The sequence below is a fragment of the Elephantulus edwardii genome, unplaced genomic scaffold (genome assembly GCF_000299155.1).
Source record: "Elephantulus edwardii isolate Elephantulus edwardi_28Jun2011 unplaced genomic scaffold, EleEdw1.0 scaffold00007, whole genome shotgun sequence".
In the NCBI taxonomy this organism is placed as follows: Eukaryota; Metazoa; Chordata; class Mammalia; order Macroscelidea; family Macroscelididae; genus Elephantulus; species Elephantulus edwardii.
This window is the reverse complement of record NW_006399757.1, coordinates 12702700-12717565: the sequence shown is the minus strand read 5'-3', so window position 1 is coordinate 12717565 and position 14866 is coordinate 12702700. Positions and strand designations below refer to the sequence as shown.

At 37.9% G+C, this 14866-nt stretch overlaps 1 protein-coding gene across 4 annotated transcripts in view; it reads left to right on the top strand.

The window, feature by feature from the left end:
- DGKB (diacylglycerol kinase, beta 90kDa) overlaps positions 1-14866 on the top strand; it is a 1124393-nt gene that overhangs the window by 1057803 nt on the left and 51724 nt on the right. For all 4 annotated transcript variants that reach the window (XM_006880255.1, XM_006880258.1, XM_006880257.1 and 1 more), the window contains one exon: positions 7214-7334. In XM_006880255.1, the coding sequence (XP_006880317.1) occupies positions 7214-7334 (121 nt within the window). The remainder of the gene's footprint in view (positions 1-7213; positions 7335-14866) is intronic.

Sequence of the window (14866 nt, the reverse complement as noted above, 5' to 3'; positions counted from 1 at the left end):
TCCTTGTAAGCGTATGGATATAATCCTGTCACTCACGATGTTGTACTTCAAGATGGATCTAGAAATAACTTTTTTTACTATGAAGGCAACCCCATTTTTCCTTGTCTTTTCATCTCCAGAGTAATATATAATATGGTCATCTGTCTCAAAATGCCCCATGCCAGTCCATCTCATCTCATCTCTCCAATGCCTAATATGTCAATATTTATGCATTCCATTTCTTTCTTAACAATTTCTAATTTTCCTACATTCATGGCTCTCACATTCCATGTTCCAATCACTGGGTCTGCTTACAACTATTCCTCCTCCTTTGTATTTCCATACTTGATAGTTCTACCTAGGTTGCCCTTTCTGTTAGTAAAAATTATTATTGACTTATAAAACCACACATACACATAAAAAGAAGATGAAGAACTTGGCTTCTAGACCATCTCTTGATACGTACTTTGCTAATATCTACTTTCAGTATGAAATCAGTATTCAGGTAGCAAACAAATCTACAAAACCAAACCCAGTGTCATTGAGTGGATTCTAATTCACTCTAGCTCAGTAGGAGAGAGTACAATTGCCCTTTACAGCTTCCAAAGTAGTATTTACACAAGTAGACTGTCCCATCTTTCCCTCCACAGAATGGCTAGTGGATCAGAACTAGCCAAATTTTGATTAGCAACCAACTGTTTTAAATATTGAACCTCTGTAATATGCAATCTCCTAAAAAATTAGGTCAATCCGGTTGTTTATGCAAGATGAGAAGAGCTGCACTTAAAATAAATTTTAACTAGAATGTGATGAAAAATCTTGGATGGTTTTAGATAACACCACATATAGAACAAAGAACTCAATTTAATATAGCTAGAACTCTCTTTACTTTCAATCACGATCTAGATTTCAAAGATAGGGTGTTAGGAGCATCAGTTTTATATGCCGTGATTATATGAATGTCACACTGTGGTGATAGTGGTGGTGTTGAGGTGGGAAGAAACTGTGAAAAAGTATGAGAGCAAATTAATGCGACAACAAAAAAAACCGAACTTTTTTAGTTCCCCCTCCCAACTACTTAATTAGAAGGAATAGGGTATATTTATCAGAATTTGTAAATACATCATTGTGTCTATATCATTCTTTGTGGTAGTTGTTCCTTGGAGGCAAGGATTTTGAAACTCCATCTCACATACTTCAGGCATGATGCCAGGAGGGATAAGTCTTGGGAGAAGAATGCCATATTTGGAAGGGGAGAGGGTCAACACAGGAGAAAGACCCCAGATGAAATAAATTGACACAGTGACTCTGGCAATGGCCCCAGTGTGTTAGAGATGATGAGATTGACTCAGGTTAGGGCAGGGTTCAGAGCTATTGCTCATAAAGTCATTATGGGTTCTTGTTATATGTCCTTGAGTTGACTATAATTCCTAGAAATCCTATGGGCAATGGATCTTAACTTGTCCTATCCTGTGCTATTCTCAACATTCCTGATATACTTCAACCCACTGTTATGGTCTTGTAAATGAAGGTCTTCCTCTCTGACGCTGAATCTTCACCTTTCCAGGCATGACATCCTTTTCCAAGGACCGGCCTCTCCTAACAACATGCTCAAAGTATGTGAAACAAAGCTTCATCCTCCTTGCCTCGAAAATACACCTTGGTTGCACTTTCTCCAAAATATATTTATTTCTTCTTTTGACAAACCATGGTAGAAGAAGAACAAAAGTTGGGAAAGTCTAGTTCCTCTCAAGATATAGCTGTATTCTCATTACTACCTATTGTATGTAGAATTGATTTTAAGGACATTTTTGTAGGGAGAAAAGCAAAGATAAATTCAAGGAAAGAAGAGAATCAGAGGGAGGGTGGTAGACGATAGCAATATGGCGTGGGTGTAGACAATTCTCTGTGATTCATAGGAATGTTAGGGTTCACAGATTAATTCCGTTATGAAAAAGTTTTCCATTTCTTATAGAATAGATCCTATCAACCAGCCACAATCACAAATTAGCAAGAAATTGCACCTATTTAAGGAGTAGGCTGTTTAAAATATATCATTCTAAATGTGATTTCCAATCCTGGGCTTGTTGTTGTTGTTGTTGTTATTGTTTTATAAATATCATCAGGCACACATCTGGGGTTTTAGTACTTGCCACAGTGTAGTTCTCTGGTTGATATATATCTCAGAAATGAGTATATTAACACCCAGGCTATAGAGCCAAGCACATTTTAGTGCCGGCTACAGCTGAAAGAATATGTTTCCATTCCTTGTCCATCTGTTCTTGGCAATATAAATTTAAACTAGAAACACAGAACAAGTTTTACAAGAAATATGTCTAAATAGGGTTTAATACAGGGATGTGAATGTTCTAAGTTATTATGACTTGTTAACATTTGATCTTGTTGCTAGAAGGTGGTTTTCACTCAGAGAAATCTCATTCTGAAACAATAAGGTTCAAGAATAGTAGAATTTTATATTTCACTTATAAAAACACATGTCCTAGTCACGTGCACAATTCTCAGGTCTTAGCAATGATAAGCTCTTGTAGAGGGAAGTCATGCTTAGGAGGATAAAGGGGCAATGCAAGAGAGGAAGACCCTCAATGAGATGGATTGATTCAGTGACTGGAGCAATGGGGGTAGGTGTGTCAGAGACAATGGTTGGCACAGGATAAAGCAGGATATAAGGCTGTTGTACATAGGATCACTATGAGTTGCAAGTGACTTGACAGCACATAACAACAAACAAATTGCCACAGAGTTGATCTACTTTGAAAATGAGTCATTTAAATACCTGAATTCCTGATAAAATAGATTCACTCGTAAGGAATAAAGAATTTCCCTACACAATGGATTAAGCAAAACCCTTATTTATTTGGTTTTTAATGAGTTTACCTTCCATTCTATCATCTCCACTCCATAATTTTCTGCTGGGCTTTATGAGGAGTGTGGCATCAGGATTGAAAGAAGACTCATCAACAACCTGTGCTATCCAGATGATACAACCTTGCCTGCCAAAACTAAGGAGAATCAGAAGTGTCAGCTGAAGAAGGAAGGTCAAGTGTAGTTTTCAATATGGATTAAAGCTAAACATCAAGGAAACAAAGATTCTCATCACTGACACAATTGGCAGCACCAGGCTAGATGGAGAAGCGATTGAGATTGTTAACAATTTCATCTTGCTCCACAATCAAGACTATTGGCACTGACAGTCATGAAACCAAGAGACAAATTGCACTGGGGAAGTTTGTACCTCTCCAGAGTGCTGAGTAGCAGTGACATCTATCTAGAAATTAAGGTGCACATGATCCAAGCCATGGTCTTCACTAGCTATGCATCAGAGAGCTGGACAATGAATAAAAATTATAGAAGTATCGATGCCTTTGAGTTGTGGTGCTGGAGAAGAATATTGAGCATACCATGGACAGTCAGGAAAATAAAGAGATCTATCTTGAATAAGATGAAACCAAATTTCCCCTTGAAGGCAAGGATTTTGAAGCTCCATCTCACATCCTTTTGCACATATCACTGAGGGGCCAGTCCTTCCTTGGAAAAGTGTATCATGCTAGGAAAGGCTGAGGGACAGCCCAGAGAGGAAGATCCCAGATAGGATGATTTACACGATAACTGGAGCTATGGGAGAGGTGTATCTGAGTCAGTGAGAATGGCTCAGGATAGGGCAGGTTTCAGAACTATTGTACATAGGGTTGCTGTGAGTCATAGGTAACTCGACAGCACATAACAACAATGACAACAATATTAAACTATTTCTTTTCGTCTTAAAGTTTTTGGTAATATATGGTAATTATAAAATAACCACGTATATGTATGTGCACCTTTTGCCTCCAAGTCAAGAATGGAGGCAATCTTAGCTGTCTGGAGAAGATGACGTCTTACTATGTTGAGGGGTTGTCTGCTCTCTGGGAATCTGTTCACATGAATACAACCTTCTGCTCTCTGGTTGAATGAAAATCCTCAGGTTCAAAAGGAACTTTGGAGTTCACACAATTTTCTATCCCAGTATGAGAAGATTTTCTACATATTTTTAATGTCTTTCTTCCATGGGCTTATTTATCAAATATAGTTTAACTCACTCCCTGGTTGCAGTCCAGTAAATCTAATTCATAACTGACTCTCTGGTGGGTTTTAAATTCTGTATATCACAGAGGTGGAGACCATCCATAATTTTCCTGGAGTTGTTGGTGAATTCAATCCAGCAGGGAAGTGCAGCTTTGGGATTAGCAGCGCAACTCCCTAAAGACCACATCTGTCCCTTCCTAGGCATGTAAATATGAGTAAATTAGTTAACGTGTCTGTACTCAGCCTTTCTGTAGTGGTAAGGAGCTCCACTGCCATGCGCAAAACACACAGTTCAAATACTCACCAGCATCCCTAAGCAAGAAAGATAGGCAAACTCTCTCTAAAAATATACAGATCCGGAAAAACCCACTGGAGGAACAGCTATCAGTCAGTTTTGATTTGACAGTACACAACAAGAACAAGATCTGTAAAAAGGATGCTAATTGTTGTAAATTGATTTTTGAGTAACAGAAAAATTATCTAGAGAAAGCAATTTGTTCAATTACATACACTTAGTACACAGTAGCAATTGCATAAACAGAACTAGGAATGTTTAAGACCAGGAAAAGTGTGTATCACAGTGGCATCCTTTCCCCACACCTATTCAATAAGTATGCTGAGCAAATAATTCAAGAAGTTGGACTAAATGAAGAAGAATGTGGCATCAAGATTGGAGGAAGACTCATTAACAACCTACATTATGCAAATGCCAAAATTTCGCTTGCAGAAAGTGAAGAAGGCTTGAAGCACTTACTATAGATGATTAATGACTACATAATAGCCTTCAATATGAGTTGAATCTCAGCACCAATAAAACAAAAATCTTCACCCTTGAACCAGTGTTTAATGGAGAAAAGATTAAAGTTGTCAACTATTTCCTTTTTCTTGGTTCGAAATCAACTCCTGTGATATTAGAGTTCAAGAGATAATGTTTCATTTGCATTGGGAAAATCTGATGTTAAGGACTTATTCAAAGTTCTAAAGAGTAGCATGTTAGTTCAAAGACGAAGGTGCAGCTTATCCAAATGATATTATTTTTAACTGCTGCCTATGCATCTGAAATTTAGACAATGAATAGAGATTGAAAAAGAATTGATGTGTTTGAATTGTGGTGTTGGTGAAGAGTATTGAATATACATTCGACTCACAAAAGAACAACTATGTCTTCAAAGGATTGCAACAAATGTGGTCTAACATGGTCATTACAGCTAAGATTGGTGAAACTTCATCTCACTTATTTTGGACATATATTTTGGGGAACCAATCCTTGGAAAGGGAGACATCGTGCTGAAGAATCCACTCAATGAGATAGATTAGCACTGTGATTACTACAATAAGCTTAAGAATTGCAGAGATCATAAGGATGGAACAGGATAGAGCAAGGCTCAGACTTCCTGCCTCGAGGGTTCCTAAAATTTATGGTCAAATCAACAACATCTAATAATGACAACAGTAACTGCTCAGTGAAAGATACTTATTACTAGTAAAAGATATCTATTACTAATAGACTCTGTATTATCTTCAGCTGAAAATATAGAATGAAATCATTATTGCACTATGTTAATTATCAATGCACACACATAAGGTCAACATGAATCAAAATTGATTCAATGTCAAATCACAGCAACAAAATATTCTTTAACTTTCTGGGTTAAAATAAAGTGAGTGTGTATGTAAGCACATTTATTCAACACCTCATAATACTTCTCAAACTTCTGTATACATTTACCTACAACTGTGGACAAAGCATTCAATGTTAAGGCCCCCAGTTTCTTCTCTATAAAATGAGGCATTTCAACTTAATGGTTTTTAAGATCCCTTGTTCCAGTGATTTAACAAAATCTTGTTTGACAGCATATCTTCATATTTTATTTATACTGCTGAAATGTGTATTTGCTGCCAAACTGTCTGATGTGGGATGTACAAATGTTCCATATATACATGTGGAATAACATTAAGTTTGTTGATGTCAAAAACTACTGGTATATTTTTTTGGCACCCTTTGGCTCAGTATCTATTCTTCCCATTTTGTTTTAGAATAAGCTGACAGCAAATCGTTTCCCATAGAACCTCAAAGTTTAGTTAAATGGAAAGTTTCAGAAATAAGAACATTTTTTCATTACTTTCTATTTCCAAGACAAATAGCCTTTCTTTAGTGAAATGGATATGGTTTGGATTTTTTTATTATATATCTTATCTATTGTATAGTATAGTATAGTATAGTATAGTATAGTATAGTATAGTATAGTATAGTATTGTATAGTATTGCATATTATATTATTGCATATTATATTATTTCATATTATATTATTGTATATTTATATTATTGTATTGTATATTATTGCATATTATTGCATATTATTGTATATTAAATATATTATCTAAGCTGGAGCAAGTTATTGAGTATGTCATGGACTGCTAAGAGAACAAACAGGTTTGTCCTGGAGAAAGTGAAACCAGGCTGCTCCGTGGAGGCAAAGATTTTGAAGTTCCACCTGACATACTTTGGGCATGTTTCCAGGAGGGAGCAGTCCTTGGAGAGGGACATCATGCTAAGAATGGTAGAGGGACCGCTCAAGAGATGAAGACCCTGAGTAAGATGGATTGATTCAGTGACTGGGGCTATGGGGGATAGGTGTGTCAGAGAGAATGAGGTTGGTTCAAGATAGAGTAAGGTTCAGAGCTGTTGTACATAGGGTCACTATGAGTCAGAGTTGACGTGATGGTACATAACAACAACAAACAATAAAATTAAATTGTGGAAATATGTACATATTGTTATTTTAAGCTGAGTTTTTTAGAGAATAAAAATGAAACATAAAGAGGGAGATATCTATATCTATATAGATATAGATATAGATATAGATATAGATATAGATATAGATATAGATATGAAAAGATAATTAAAAAGCAGGTTGTTAATTCAATTATGTTGTTGTTATTTGCTGTCAAGTTACCTGAAACTCATAGCAACCTTATCTATGCACACAAAAGCTTTGAAGCCTGCCTGTTAGTCTCACTAACTCACTTATAGATACTGACAAACCCCAGGTCCTTGCCACATCATTGTGTAATCAGACAAATCTAAGGTGTGTGCACAACCTTAATCATCACAGTAGTGTAATTTACCTACATGATATCTGTTTCTTTTCAGACCTGAGTGACCAGCTGCTAGAGGTGGTTGGCCTGGAAGGAGCCATGGAGATGGGACAGATATACACAGGACTGAAAAGTGCTGGGCGGCGACTGGCTCAATGCTCCTCTGTGGTCATCAGGTAGTGATTTCTTCTTACTTGAGAAAGGGATTTGTCCTGGCATGACAATAAGCTGACTACAATTATTAAAATCTCTGATTGTGGCATATGTCTTATTTGTGCCTTGATAGATCAATGAGCAATACTGATATGTTTCTTCTTAAAAAAACACAAACAAGAAAAAAACCCCAAAACCCTTCAAAAAGCCCCTTAGTTTTGATTTGGATGAAAATTTACTAGGACGATTGGTTTTCATTTGATCATTTGTATACATTTTGTTTGATGACATTAATTCCAATACTGGCACTCTTCACATTTTCTCCTTCTTTTTGTTTTCATTTATTCTTCTAACTCTTCCTGCCTTTTAAGCTTTATCCCTGGACAAATACATTCACTTTGATCTTTCATGGTTATACTAATGACTGAGTGTTATTATTCACCTTATTTGCCTATTGTTTGATTGAAAAATTGAGCCACAAGGGTGAACTCAAGTCCGGGTTTAAAGGATGACTACCAACCCTAATTTCTATGGCTCTCAGTATCAATCAGACCATTTTCATATGTCATTTTATGGTTATAAGTCTGACCATTTTCATTATTTCAAATTTCATTTTACATTTTTCTTCCTATTTATTCAAGACCCAAAATTGTAGTCCATTTCAGTGGTAGTAAAATAGTAAGGCATGATCTAGCTCTTCCAGTGTCTGAACTGTGGAAGCTGAAGTTCATGAGGTTTAATAATACTGTGGTGCTGTTGTTATGTACCGTAGAGTCAGAACCGACCGATAGCTGACACTCCAGAAGGTTTTCAGAGGCAGTTAATCACACAGGAGGAGATTGTCTATCCTTCTCCCATACAGCCGCATGTGGACTCGAACCATGTGCCTTCAGGATTGCAGTGAAGCTTCTTGCCAGTAGGCCACCAGTATAGAGTAATTATTTTCATACCTCTTTGGTTTTCAAATTTACCACAAAATATTGGAGAAGATGGATGTGATAATTTGCCTCCCAAGGAATTTCCCTCAGTACTGTCCCAATCAAAATGTTTCCCTGAAGTTGGTACTGGGGAATTTGGTCTTACATCTTCCTAAACAGGAGGCATAAAAAAAGTATGAGAGACCAGTAGCAGTGTGTGGTACAAGACATCACAAAAGTGACTTGTGGAATATGCTATCATATGAAGAGGTGTCTGAGGAAGAAAGGTATGACCAGGTAGGTGGAAGCACAAAGAATGTGATGTAGCAGGGAAAGGGAAGAGACAATACACGTGCTTTGGGGTAAGGGTGCAGTGAATGTATTGGTTATTTCTGTAAGGGAAGTGTCTTTTATCTGCTCAGTAAATGCTTGCCTGTCAGGTATTGTTCAAAAAATAAGCATCCAAATGAAGATAGACTAGGAAGAAAGATTGGCCATCCACTTTCAAAATATAACAGGCCTTTGAAAACACTATATGCAGCAGAGCACACTTAAAGTAGACTAACAGATATGTTACCTGAGGCTGAGCGCTCAAATTTGGAAACACAAAGGAGGAGAAACAAGTGTAAGAAGAAACTAAATATTGGGACATGGAATGTGAGAAGCGTGACTATAGGAAAACTAGGCATTGTTAAGAAAGAAATGGAACACAGAAATAATGACATATTAGGTATTAGTGAAATGAGATGGATTGGCATGGGACACTTTGAATCAGATGATCATATGATCTACTATGCTTTAGACAAAAAGGTGAAAAACAACAGGGTTGCTTTCGTAGTTAAAAAGGCCATTTCTAGAAAGATGGGATAAATTATGTATACTGCATTGAAGCAGATAAGGGAGAGAACTGTTTAAAAGGGATATATGATTAGGTATTATTGTCATAACAGGAGTCCAGAACAAAGACTTTATAGTAGCTTGGTCTTGGGAAAAGGAAAAATGAAGGAATATTCTTTTTTTTCTTCAAAGAGCTCTGCATTTCTTAAGCTGAAGAAACTGAAGAACGAATTCAAGCCGTGAATTGCAATACTTAAGTATGCTATGGGCAGAATATTTAACTATTCAGGAAACATTAAAATAAAATGGAAGGAATACACAGAGTCTTTGTACCAAAAGTATTGATGGACAGAGAAATTTCAAGATACAACATATGATCAAGAGGCAATGATGATGAGGAAGAAAGTTCAGGCTGCTCTGAAGGATTTGTCAAAAAATAAAGCCCCAACTTTTTGAGAAAACTGGGGCTTTATTTTTTGCCAAGTTCTTCACAGCACCCTGAACTTCCTCAGAACTGCCACAGAAGCAGATATATGCAGACCTATGTTTATTGCTGCTTTGTTCACAATAGCAAAGAGATGGAAACAACACAAGTGCCCATCAACAAATGAATGGATAGAGAAGCTGTGGTATATTCACACAATGGAATATGATGCATCATTGAAAAACAAGGAACTCATGAAATACTATGCAAATTGGTTGACCTTCGAGCACATTATGCTGAGAGAAATATCTCAGCCACAAAAGAATAAATACTGTATAATGTCACTCTTATACAACAGGACTGACATAGATTTTGGAGGAAAACCAAGAAAAGGGGATAAATAATGTACACTGGCAGTGAAACAGAGGAGGGAGGTATATATGACTAGGTATTATTTGCATGAGTAGAGTAAGGAATAATAGCTGCATAGTAAAGTGGACTGGGGGGATTGTATAACACTACGAAAGGTATTTTTTCAAAGAGAAACATGAACTGGGGGGAAGGCTGGGAAGGGAGAACAATGTGCAACAATGAATGAATGGAAATCCAAGTCCTTTATAATCTTTCATTAAAATCTCAATTGAAAAAATAAAGCCCCAGGAATGGATGGAATATCAATTGACATATTTCAACAAACAGCTGCTGCCCTGGATGTGCTCAATAAGTTGTGCCACGAACTGGAGGACAACTACTTTGCCAACTAACTGGAAAAGATCCATATTTCTTCTCATTCCAAAAAAAGGTGACCGAGCAGAGTGTGGAAATTATAGAACAATATCACTAATATCACACACTAGCAAAATCCTGCTGAAGGTTATCCAGAAATAGGGAACTTTCAGAAATACAAGATGGATGTAGAAGATTTCTTGACACTAGAGACAGTATTGCCGATGTCATGTGGACCTTGGCAGAGAACAAAGAGTACCAGAGGAATGTCTATATCCATTTAATTGGTTATGCAAAGGCATTTGACTGTGTGGATCATAACAAATTGTGACTACACTTGAGGAAACTGGAAATCCCAGAACACTTACTTGTTCTTATGTGAAACCTACAGGTGAACCAGGAAGCAGTCCTCAAAATAGAGCAAGGAAATACTACATGGTTCAAAATCAGGAAAGGAGTGTGTCAGGGATGCATCCTGTCTCCATGCCTTTCCAATTTATATACAGGGCTTTGATCAATCATTTGTGAAGCAGGGTTTTATGAGGATGAAAGCGGCATCAGGATTTGAGCAAGACTTATCAGCAAGCTACGTTATGCAGATGACACACCTTGCTTACTGAAACTGAAGAGGATCTGAAGTGCTTGGTGCAGAAGGTCAAGAGCTGTAGTCTTCAATATGGATTGAAGCTCAACATCAAGAAGACAGAGATTCACAACACTGGACCAATTGGAGGCACAATGATGGCTAGAGAAAAGATTAAGGTTGTTAACAGCTACAGCTTTCTCAGCTCCTAACACCATACTCAGGAAATCAAAATCTGAATTACGATGGGAAAATATGCTGCCAGGGACCTCTCCAGAGTGCTGAAAAAGCAGTGGTGTCAATTTAGAGACTATGGCGTGCCTAACCCAGGCCATGGACTTTGCAATTATTTGTTACGCTTCCGAGTTGGACAACAACTAAAGATAATGAATGAAGAATCGATGTCTTCGAATGGTGGTGCTGGAGAAGAGTCTTGAACTTACCATGGACTGCCAAGAAAACAAGTAGATCTGTCTTGGAGAGGGTGAAACCAAGTTTCTTCTTAGAGACTAGGATTTTGAACCTCCATCTCACATCCTTTTGACGTGGGGCCAGGGTGCATTGGTCCCTGCAGAAGAACGTTATGCTTGGAAGGGTAGAGGGACAGCACAGAAGAAGAAGACCCTGATGAGATGGATTGATACAGTGACTGGGACAGTCGAGATTGGTGTGTCGGAATTAGTGAGACTGTCTCAAGACAAGTCAGGATTCAGAGCTGTTGTACATAGGCTCACTATGGTTCACAGCCAACTCTACGGCTCATAACACAACAAAAACAAAGATTATTATCTATGTGCACCAAGTCAACCACCAGTCATCTAAAAGCTTTGAACAACAGACTTGAACCTGGCCCGAGCCTACACCACCCTCACAATCTCTGCTGTGCTCCAGCCTATTGTTGTAGTCACTGTTTCAATCTGTCTTGATGGAATTCCTTTTTGCTAACCTTCTACATTTTTAAGCATCACGTGATCCTTCCTAACAACATTCCCAGAGTATATGAGCTGAACTTTCACCATCATTGCCTCTGTGGATCACAATGTTTGCACTTTCTCCAAGACAGATTTTATTCTTCTTGAAGTTGATGGCATATTCAGTACTCTCTTCAACACTACAATTCAGAGGCATCAAAGTTCTGTCTTTCTTATGGTCCAACTTTAATATGTGTAGGAAGCAATTGAAAATACCATGGATTGGGTCCTATGCACTTTCATTTTTAAATTGTCATCTTTATTCTTTAACATGTTAAAGATGTCTCTGAGAGCAGATTTGCCCAATGCAACACATCTTTTTGTTTGGTTGGGTTTTTTTATTTTAAAAAAAAATTCTACTACTTTATTTACAAAATTCAAATACAATATTTTCAAGAACAAATTCATTCAATTTCCCTCAGCCCCACACCCATCAAATTGTACAACCCTATGATTAAACCCCTCTTCCCCTACACATCCTCATCCCTCTGCTTCTAACCTCTCCCACCCCTCTTGGATCCTATACTCACTCTACAATAATGGTTTTATTCAATATTTATTCTTGTGCAACTGAGTTCACTCGGCATAATGCTCTCCAGTCCCTCCCAATAATAATTTACGAAATCACTGCCCCTGCATGCTGCATAGTATTCCATTGTGTGAATGTACCACAATTTCTCAATTCATTCATTTGTGGTTAGACATTTGGGCTGTTTCCATATTCTTGTGATGGTGAATAATGCTGCTATGAACGTTGATGTACAAATCTCTGTATGTAACTCAGTTCTCATTTTCTCAAGATATATTCCAAGTAGTGGAATAGCTGGATAATATGGAATTTCTACATTTAGCTTTTTGAGGAAGCATCAAATTGCCTTCCAGAATGGTTGTACCATTTCACAACCTCAACAACAATGTATGAGAGTTCCTTTCTCAACACATGGCAAACAGACACATGAAGCAATGCTACAAATTACTGGCAATAATAGAGGTGCCAACTAAAACCACAGTGAGGTACCATCTCACTCCAGTAATAGTGGCAACACATCTTTTGATTCATTTACCATTGCTATTGTGTTGAACGTGTATTGAAGTCAGATAAAATTGTTGATAATTTCAATCTTTTCTCCGTCTATCAGGATGTTATCTGTTTTTTCAGTAGTCAAAATGTGGGGGTTTTTTCTTAATGTTTTATTTGTGTTGTTGTTAAGTGTCCTCGAGTTGAGCACAACTCATAGCAACACTATGAACAGGAAACTTCAGCTTTGCTCTGCAACTATCATCATGTCTCAACATACCCAGAGGCATATTGTTTAGGAAGTGAATGCCAATACTACTTCTAAACCTGTCTCAATTCTGGGAGCTCCACCAAACACTGTCTACCATGGATAACCATTATGACATTTGACACACCAGTGGCACAATGTTCAGCATCACAATAACCCCAAGTTACTTCAGTCCAGCAAGTTGACAGACCAGTGCTGTACCACTTACAAGAATATTCATCCCACACACAATGTCAAGCCTAAGGGCCATAGGCCCAAGGTCCCAATCATCTTTCAAATATAAGGCCCTCGCGCCAGGTGCTGGTGGACTCTAAACAACAGGCTACCAGTCCATATCTCATTGTCAGTTCACACCCAATTGTGAAGGAAAAATAAAAATAAACAACCAAATAGCCCACAACCAACCCTCACCAGAGCAAGAGAACCCACTTTCCAGAATCCAACCACTTCATACATGTGCCTCCAAAGTTACAGTTTTACCTGAAATAGAAAAGAATCTCCTCAAATTTGCCAGTCTTAATTATAAGTCTTTTTAAAAATAAGTAGATATAAGTTCACCTCACCCACTTGGTTTTGTTTGTTTGTTTATTTGTTTCACTTTCTATAAGCAAAGTTACAGATTCTGCAGGCAAGATTTTAGCCAAAAAATTATGGAACTATTTTCCTCTGCAGTTCAATTGCCTTGAGTTGGAATTAGCTCAGTAGCAGAGTGGGGCTCACTTTTTTTAACTGGCTCACCCTGAGCTCAGTTCACTGCATAGAAGCACTGTTGAAGCACTATTAAATTGTTTTGACAATATTGTTTTTATAAAATTAGATAATTAATAATTCTAATGCTAAATTTAGATTATATTTAACATGCAAGCAAGATTCTACGGAAGATTATCCAAAAGCAACTGGAACAACACATTAGCAGAGAACTGCCAGAAGTCCAGGCTGGCTTTAGAAGGGGTCATGGTACTAGGGATATTGTAGCTAATGTTAGATGGATCTTAGCTGAAAGCAGGGAATACCAGAGGAATGATTATCTGTGTTTCATTGACTATGCAAAGGTATTTGACTGTGTAGGTCATAACAAACTGTGGCTGACTCTGAGATGAATGGGAATCCCAGAATACTTGATCGTGCTAATGCGAAACCTCTACTTGGACCAAGAGGCAGTCGTCAGAACAGAGCAAGGAAACACTGCATGGTTCAAAATTGGGAAGGGCATATGCCAGGGATGTGTCCTATCTCCATACCTTTTCAACCTGTATGCAGAACAGATTATCCAGGAGGGTGGACTCTATGAGGAGGAAAGTGGGGTCAAGATTGGTGGAAGATCTATCAACAATCTGTAATATGCAGATGATACAGCCCTGCTTGCTGAAACTGAGGAGGACCTGAAGCGCTTGCTGTAGAGGGACAAGGACTGAAGCCTCCAATATGGATTGAGGTTCAATGTCAAGAAGACAAAGATTCTCACCACTGGACCAATTGGCAGCATCAGGATGGATGGTGAAGAGATTGACATTGTTCACAACTTCAGTTTGCTTGGCTCCACAGTCAACACTTTTGGTACCAGTAGCCAGGAAATTAGAAGACGTATATGCAAATGACACAACCCTGCTCGCTGAAACCGAGGAGGACCTCATGCACTTATTGCAGAGGGTCAAGGACTGCAGCCTTCAATATAAACTGAGGCTCAATGTTAAGAAGACAAAAATTCTCACCACTGGACCAATCAGTAGCATCAGGATGAATGGTGAAGAGATTGAGATTGTTCAAAGCTTCAGTTTGCTCGGCTCCACGGTCAACACTCTTGGCACCAG